Source organism: Sinocyclocheilus anshuiensis, unplaced genomic scaffold (assembly GCF_001515605.1).
Source record: "Sinocyclocheilus anshuiensis isolate Anshui unplaced genomic scaffold, SAMN03320099.WGS_v1.1 scaffold1938, whole genome shotgun sequence".
NCBI lineage: Eukaryota > Metazoa > Chordata > Actinopteri > Cypriniformes > Cyprinidae > Sinocyclocheilus > Sinocyclocheilus anshuiensis.
The window spans coordinates 246,175-255,553 of record NW_015547736.1 but is presented as its reverse complement, the minus strand read 5'-3'; the positions used below and the strand labels follow the sequence as shown (position 1 = coordinate 255,553).

General features: G+C 35.7%; 1 protein-coding gene across 1 annotated transcript in view; it reads right to left on the bottom strand.

The window, feature by feature from the left end:
* Positions 1-9,379, bottom strand: part of xpo5 (exportin 5) — a 109,457-nt gene that overhangs the window by 73,238 nt on the left and 26,840 nt on the right. Inside the window, exon 19 of the mRNA XM_016507321.1 lies at positions 5,856-5,953. Coding sequence (XP_016362807.1) covers positions 5,856-5,953 — 98 coding nt within the window. The remainder of the gene's footprint in view (positions 1-5,855; positions 5,954-9,379) is intronic.

Here is a 9,379-nt window from a genome sequence, read left to right as displayed (position 1 = left end):
CTTTCCCTTTAAACCTAGCCAAAAAGCCATGTGTTGACTGTGAAACGCAGTAGACTTTAATTATATGCATTTATGGTGTAATTACTACATTTTCGTGTCAATCCATGTTCATATTTACTGCAAACAATGCGCTGTCACTTTAATTCAGCGCTTGCAGCGAAGCAATAGACTCGGTGAAGAAAGATCTCTGCACTGCTGCAGTGCATACTCACCGTTCCTGAAAGCACTGCCGGGCCCACTGCAAACGGAATAATGTGAACTTGGCATTATGTGTGTGCGCTGCGAGTGTGCATGAGCGTACGGTCTCCAGGAGCACGCGAGCGCTGAATGATTAAACGCTGGCAAGAATGAAAAAGTAATGCAATTTATAAACTTTAGTGACGATGTGACACTGCCTCGATTGTGCAAGTGACAATTCCTGTGTCAACTGTGCAGCGTGCAGCTCGCTTATAGACAGACGCGATGTAACACCTTCAGCATTACAATTATTTCACCCGCGCCGGACAGACTGAGACGGTGCCTCTGCATGTCATGCCAAAACTCTCACGGCAGCTTCATCAGCTTGAGATCGGTTTTTGGAGATCGGCCGTTTTAGAGACCGCCGATCAAACATCCCAACGTGATTATCAGCCGATAGTGATCGGTAGCCGATCAATCGGAGCACCCCTATTGTGTACACACACTGCCAACACACATTTTAATAGGTGAGTTACTCAGTCATTCATTTGTAGTGAACAGCACATTCCAGGGCCCAGTTTATGGCATGGCTGACCCCTTCTTTGACCATAATAGTGGACAAAGGTTTGTTGCCATTTGATTGGATCTTGGTGGACTAAGATTAGCAAACTGTTCAACGCCATCAGATAGAGATGCTAGGACAACAGCCAGACACCTCTTAGAGGGCAAGAAGGCCACCTCTGGTACCAAGCCGGGCAAGGATAGGACTTCTCATTGTTTAAAATGCAGTTTTTGCCCTTCACCCACCTAGGGACTGATTTTAAGGTTTTTGCCTGTGACTGCCATGAAAATTCTTAGGACCCCCAGATGCAGCAGCAGTGGGTGAAACAAAGAGCTACTTTCTACTAGCTATTTCTATCTAGGCATGCGACGGTATCAAAATTTCCAACGTGATCTCATGATGATTCGTATGTATTATGTAAAATGTGGTTCTATAAAATGTACATTTACTTACGTTTTTACAGGCACTAAAACGTACAATACTGACGTATTTTCAGCATTTAAACGTACAAAACTGACGTATTGACGACACCTAAAAATGAATCCTTATGAATATTGAAATCGCGGCATTAATTTTAATTAGTTGGTTTTTAGTTGACATATCAATTACCTTGTTTTCAATTGCATTATTAAATTGTTTACTCATTTATTTAATATGAAATGATAACATTTCGTTTTGTTGTGTGATTTCTGCTGCCAGCTCGTTTCCAAGAATAGGCCTACATAATGTTAAACAAGACTTCACTTTAAATCTTAAAATAAATAACATTTCCGCAATGGTTTAACCTTTACTTCTCATGTAATGTTTACTTTGTTTGCCATGGGCCACAAAAGGTGTTTTCTCCGACATGCTGTGACTGACAATTTAATAGAACTATAAAATACAACAAAAATGCAATATAATTACGAAATGAAACAATTTTGTTCGTGTGCTGTAATCCAAATCTTCAGAATCCATACGACTACAAGGAATTCGTAGTAGACATCCTTAACTCCTTTCTGCTGTCTGTTGTTCTGTTGTCGGTGTTTCTTTGTTTGAATACGGCGCTTATCACATGCTGTGTGGTATCGGCGTTTGGTATCGGGGCATTTTAACGAGTACAAGTACGAGTACAGGAGACCAGTATCGGGCCCGATACCAGTATCGGTGCATCCCTACTGACAACAGAACTATAAAATCCATACAACTGCGAGAAACAGACCCAAATCCAAGCCTTTATTCGGCGATCTTCATCTCCATCCCGAGCAGCGAGTCCAGTATCCGTAAGCAGCAAAGCCCGCGCTGACTGCCGCGCTCTCTTTACAAATTCAAATGTTGCTGCTTCAAACGACGGGTTTTACGGCAGGATAATTGAACGCTCATTGGTTTTCGCCTGCATTCGTCACAGATTGCGACATGCCGTGTTTCTGGTGTGACTGCAACACATCGTCATTTGGATTACTTTTGGTACTGCTTTTGACATTTTTGCAACAAATAAATAATTGTAATTGCATTTATCTGTCTGTCATGTTTTTCTTATACTGTACAGAAAAGTTTAGGTTTATAGGTAAGGAGTGGGATTGGCAACTATAAAAATATTTTAATGCTATAATGTTACTAAAATGGTTATTTTCCTGCATATTTTGGTCAATTGTGTTTTATATCCTTTTATATTTGCCATAAAATGGGTAGGTTAAGGTTTGGGGTAGGTTAAGGGGTCTAAAAATCTAAATTGCTTATTAATAAAATGATAAAAATGCATATTCGGTGTAAAATGGGTAGGTTTAGGTTTGGGGGTAGGTTAAGGAATCTAAAAATCTAAATCGCTTATTGATAAAATGATACAAATGCATTGATACGAATGTCTTGATATAAAAGATACGTAAATATTTTTACATTTTTTAGCTAAAAATACATAGCAATTTGTACGTTTTAAACGTTGAAATACATCAAAATTGTACGTTTTAGCATCAATAAAAAACGTACAAAAATGTACGTTTTGGGCTTGTAAATGTTACATATTAATACCTATATATAAACATGAGACCAGGCTGAAATTTCATGTTGCTATAATTGCTAAAGCTTTTATCATGATATACAGTATTATCACGATATTGAAATATGTTGCAAAAAATGTTGTCATAATACAATAGAACAGGTTTAATAACTTTTTTCTTATAACAAAAAGAACTGAACATTTAAATACAGTAAAGCAGCAATACACACAAACGAATGTTTGAAATATATTAAAGTGCAAAAGATTTATAAAGAACAATTGGTAACACGGTACAATAAGGTATCATTAGTTAACCTTTGTTAATGCACTGACATTAACAATAGCTACGTTTGTTATAGAAGTTATTCCTTTTTAAAAAAAAAATACAACTGTTAGTTCATGCTAGCTCAGGTCCATTAAATAATGCCGTTTCAACCTTTGATTTTAATAATGTGTCATATTAAATGTTGAAATTAGCTAAGATTAATAAATGTTTTAGAAGATTTTTTCATTTGCAGTTTGTTGACTAATGAATTATAACTTCTGAACTATAATTATTGGAGCCTTAAAGGGGTCATATGATGCTTTCACACACACACGATGCGCAAAACTCTGCATTTGAACAGTCAATAGCAAATACTTAAACTAATAACAAAACAGTAGCGCGGTAGATAAGTGGGGGCGTGTTAGAACGAGCCGTTTTAGGGGGGTGTGGCAGAGTCTTAACTTTGATAAAAAATATCTCTTTGGTTTTGAGACTTTAGTCTTTGCAACTTCAGGGATCTTATCTATGCACAATCAACTTGTAACACTCCAAAGAGAAAGGAAAACTTGAAATCACATCATATGACCCCTTTAATGTAAAGTGTGACCGAACCAAAACATTTTCAATCAATATAGAGCATGTTGTACTCCAGATTAAAATGTAAAAAAAAATAAAAAGTTTGAAAATAAATAGCCTGTTAAAGTCTTAAGTATTGAAGTATTCAGTACTGCAATGAACACCATAGTGAATACAAAAATCTGAATGGCTGTTTAAAATATTGAAATCCTGTTTAGAAACAAAGTAGTGCAGCTGCTTTGTTTATGGGTTTTCCGGGGTAATGGCTGCATTTCTGGGCATTCATTAAATTTCAGGGGTTTCATTACCACAACGTAAAATGGGCATTTCTGGAAGCTATGGGAAAACGACCCCTTTCCAAAAAAAAATAAAAACAAACAAATCAAGAGATCATGCAAAGAATGCTGTTTTTTTTGCACGGGTATTTCTGATCTGCTCCGATGGATAATGAATGAGAAAAGCGTCTGCGATGGATAATGAAGGACAATACAGGTTATTTTTATGTTTTATAATCTTACATTTAAACGACTTTCGAAAACAAATAAACAACCAGTAAAAAATGTAAAACATGCAGTAATGTCAGTTGTGAATGCATTTTGACATGAAACCCCTGCGATCAGGACAGGTATCTGAAGTTATAACAGTATGAATGTAATCCTGCCATCAGGGGTTTCGTGTTGGCTTTTACCCAACTGCGCATGATCGGTGACCTATGCAAATTCTCAAATAGGACACGCCTGCCTGATGACTCAGTTTCGATTACACTGTTCTGAAACTCCTGGAAAAAAAGTGGCATCCACCTCTGAAAGCAATGACCGCATTTATTGTGTTTTGATAAAAGTAATTTATCATATAAGAAAATTGTTATATTCAGTGACTTCTAATTTTCTTAGTGATATTTAGTGCCAGTTTATCAGGAAGTGACGCTTTTGTTCTCTTTGGCTCATTGGATGGAAATGGTGCTTTATACGCAAACGTTTTATGCGTTGTTCCAGTTTTGCGCAAAAGTTAAATTCTTAGTTAAAGTGCCCCTTTTATGGATTTTTGATAATTAACGGTTACACTTTATTTTGATAGTCCACTTTAGACATTCTACTAACTATAAGTAACTTTGCAACTACATGTCAACTAATTCTCATTCATTTGCAACTACATGTCTACTAACTCTCAGAGTAGACTGTTAGGTTAGGTTTAGGGTTAGTAGAATAAGTTGACATATACTTGCAAAGTTTCTCAGTATGTTGTAGATCCATCAAAATAAAGTGTTAGAAGATATTAAGCAGACAGTCTACTAATACTCTAATGACTGCTAGTTGACATGTAGTTACAAAGTTACTTACTGTTAGAAGAATGTCTAAAGTGGACTATCAAAATAAAGTGTTATTTTGTATTAAAATATAATTTTAAATCTAGTGTAAATGTAGCCTTACATCTATGGGGATTGCTTACACACTACAGCCTCACATGTGATCCATGTCACTGGGCTTAACCATTGTAAACTAGTGTTTTTCCTTGATTCCTCACCAGAGCCAGTCACCAGCACTTGATTTAGGCACATCAATCACACTGCATGCTTATTGGCCCACTGACGTTGACGAGACCCCTTTATAGAAATTTGGTACCGAAGGACAAATTAGGGCTGCATGATAAATCGCATGCGATTGTCATGCGCATCTTGTCAGTAAAGCCGGTTCTGTGATCAGTAGTAAATCTCCATCATGTGCTTTTCAGATGGAGCAGTATTTACTTCACAGAGCCGTAGTTCACTGACAAGCTACGCAAAAAAAATCGCAGACGATATCATCGACATTATCAAATTTCAAAATGTAACTTAGTCAGATTTATTGCGCTTCTATTTCATTGAGCTACATCTGTTTGACGTGCATCTTTTGCTGTAGTGTGTCAGTACGAAATATAATTTTACATTTTCAAACATTCATTTTGCCATTAACTGTAATAATTCAGTGCGATATTTGTTTGCACAAGGAGTCTGACAACAGCCAGTGCTCCACACAGAGATCTGATCTTATCATCATCCAGTCTGTCTGGAATGACATTATGCATTTCTTCTAGCTTTCTCAAGTTAGCATATTTTTCTTTGTTTATCCGTGAATCAAATTGGGAAATCTGTATCAGATAGCACAATTTAAAAACACTAATTACACAGTGTAGTAGTAAATATATGACTTGAGTATTTAAGGGAGGCATTTTAAAAATGAAGCATTATAAAAAATAAAAAAAAACATGCTCTGGTTTGTTAACCACATACTTCCAGATATTGTATATGATGTTAAGGTTACCTGCAGCAGATAGGTAAACAGTGGGCCCAGCAAAGGGTTGAGGAGGCTGTCATAATAATCATGAGGACAGGACATCACCAGCTGCTTCATGAACAGACGTGAAAGACATTAAGGAAAACAACAAAAACTGCACCTTACAGCACATCATTCATGAGTCAGAGTCAACAACCACAAGAATACAAATCTAATGACAGTGACGTCACTTCCATAATCATAAACCAAGGTGAATATAAAGCTTTATAATAAGGGGTACCTAAATAATCATGTACTAATTACGCAAATTAAAACTTACTTCAACATAAACTAATAATTAGTGAACGCATGAACTAATCCCGAATAAATAAAGATGGATTCATGCCTGAATAACAATGACTTCATGTGAGAACATGTTTGATAGTTACTTTTAGGAGTAAACTGTGAGTGACCCTTTGCAAGTGACTGAGTGACTGACAAGGGCCAATTTGTTGTGGCCAGACAACTATGTTAGAGCATGTCTGATAGAGATGGGAATTATTGATCCTCAAGTATCGATATATCGATACTGATGCTAGTATCAAAAATGTCGATACTCAAAAATATCGATACTAAGTAGTTTTTTTTTACCAGTGATTTTGTTAATTGAACAAAATAATTCATGTCTACAATATGCATTGAATTGGACGAATAACCTATGTTAGCGAATAATTGTGTAGGATAGAACTATTTTCCTGCTAACCAATCAATCAGAATCAAGACAGAACCAATCAATCCCAGAGAGCGTTCACTCACTTCCGACAGTGCATTCAAACAGGGCTGCATTACCCAAAAGTATCATAAGAAAGCACTGATGCTTTTGGGAACGGCAGCCCAGAAAAAATGCTTATCAGAGGACAGAAAAAAACATATGTTTGAGTTATTTCACAATATACAAATTGAAATTGTAGCCTACATAGTTTGTGCAATTACATTTATTTAAATTGAATGTTAAAAGTTCATATTGATCATGTTCTATTCTGTAATGTTAATATAAATCATACACTGTCAGAATAAAAAGGTTGCATTTTATGCGTACAACAGCCTGTCACTGGCAGTCCCTTATGAAAATTAACCATGGCTTTACTAAAGTGACCGTAATTCAACTATAGTATTTGTAGATTTCCATGGTTACCACTACAGTAAACATTTTAACCATGTGCAAGTTGCAATTAAGGCGCATTGAATGTTAAAATGCATTTCAAATATAAAGTTAAGTGGGTATCATTACCCACTTTACTCATAGTAATTTAATAATTTAATAAATGTAATAATTTAAAAGTTCAGTTTATAAGTATCGTATCGGTATCATATTGTATCGAAAACAAAGTAAGTGGTATCGCCCATCCCTAATGTCTGAAACAGCGAGACTTGTGGGGCGTTTTTGTGAGAACCTACCAGCAGTGGTCCAAAGGAGGACAAACAACAAATTGGGTACAGTGTATATTCCATATAACACCTTACTAGACAGGTGGTCATGATGTTTTGGCTCAACAGTATACAGTGGGTACGGAAAGTATTCAGACCCCCTTACATTTTTCACTCTTTGTTATATTGCAGCCATTTGCTAAAATAATTTAAGTTAATTTTTTTTCCTCATTAATGTACACACAACACCCCATATTGACAGAAAAACACAGAATTGTTGACATTTTTGCAGATTTATTAAAAAAGAAAAACTGAAATATCACATGGTCCTAAGTATTCAGACCCTTTGCTGTGACACTCATATATTTAACTCAGGTGCTGTCCATTTCTTCTGATCATCCTTGATGCAATATAACAAAGAGTGAAAAATTTAAGGGGGTCTGAATACTTTCCGTACCCACTGTATATGCATAAATATAGATAGTACAAACATACATAAAACAATTCTTGTGTTTATACAGCTGGGTATAGACCTTAGTCAGGGTAGTGCCACAACATACCATTTGTACAGTGGCTGATAGCCATAGGCTTCCATAGTACTTTTATATCTGCATTAGAATTTCCATACAGGTTTGGAAAACGTAAGGTTGAGTAAATGATGACAAATTTCATTTTTGGATGAAGGCTTATAAGCCAGTAGGGTGAATTTAAAGGAGAGTCACGTGAGTAGGGTTGGGTATCGTTTGAATTTTATCGATTCCGATTCCGATTCTGCTTATCGATTCAGATTCTTATCGATTCCTAGTTTCGATTCCAATAAGATAAAAAAGTCAAACATTTAGATGTCAAACATTTATTCGTACAAAAAAATCATCGAGGAAAATTATGTGCTTCGAAGAATCGTTTAGTCCATTTACTAGGGATGCACTGAATTTTCAGCCGCCGAAAATATATGTTGCGCCACGCCGCCCAGCAGTGTTCAGGTTTCACTCTCCTCCAGCCGTCATCACTGCGCCGTGTGACGCTCCGTTCATTATTCTGCTCTATCAATGTGCATTCTGCTCATTTACCGCACATGCTCACCGGAAAAGCTAAGTCCACTCAAATAACGCGCCGACAAGAAATTTCTATGTAGTATACTTGTTCCTGTTTGCAGTACTGGGCAATGTTGGTAAAATCTCGTTCACTGATCTGCTCCCCACTACAGGTGCATCTCAATAAATTAGAATGTCGTGGAAAAGTTCATTTATTTCAGTAATTCAACTCAAATTGTGAAAAAAGTGTTTGTTTCAGCCACTTGAAGGGTGGGTACATTGTGTGCACATGATCAGGATGGTACCACCTCCGCCGCATTTTGAGAAAGGAAAAACCCTGTTTGCAGGACTATACATTATTTGGATAATTAGTCAAAAACAACAACAACAACAACAGTTATGTCTGATTCTGTTGCATAGAACTGAATAAAAATAATACATTGATATTTAATATTAATATATTTTCTGTCCAATTTTCTTTCAATAAAAGTGTGGTTATTTTATTGGCTTGTGTTTTTTAAATTCCGTGTCATTAAAATTGAGTTAAATTAAAAAGTCTTACATAATTACTTTATATTATTTCATAAAATAAATAATTATTACAAAGCATTTTCGGTTTCGGTTTTCGAACAAGCACATCCAGAATTCTCGGTTTCACCCCAGAATTTTCATACACACACACACACACACACACACACACACACACCAGTATGCAGACAGACATTTAAGAGGGTTTGTTCTCCAAATAACTTTAAATTCATGTTGCTGAAAAATGTGTTAATAAATGTTATGTGTATGGACTCTTGTTTTTGTTCCACATTAGCTTCCTGCCCACAAATTTTTGCCTCTTACAAAAGCCAAAAAGCCTTGCACAATGTTTAGGTTTTATTATTATTTTTTATTACTATTATTCTGATTTATGTCTTAGTTTTTGGTTGTACTGTGTTTACCTTTTTATAAGTAATTTTAAATGGATTTTTTATATTTTTATATATTTGTATTTGCATTTTGAATGTAATATGGCAATTAAATGCACTAAAATGGGTTTAGTTTTCAAAGTTTTTAATATATGCAATTTCAGCAATAAAAATGTTCATTTTTCTAAAAAGG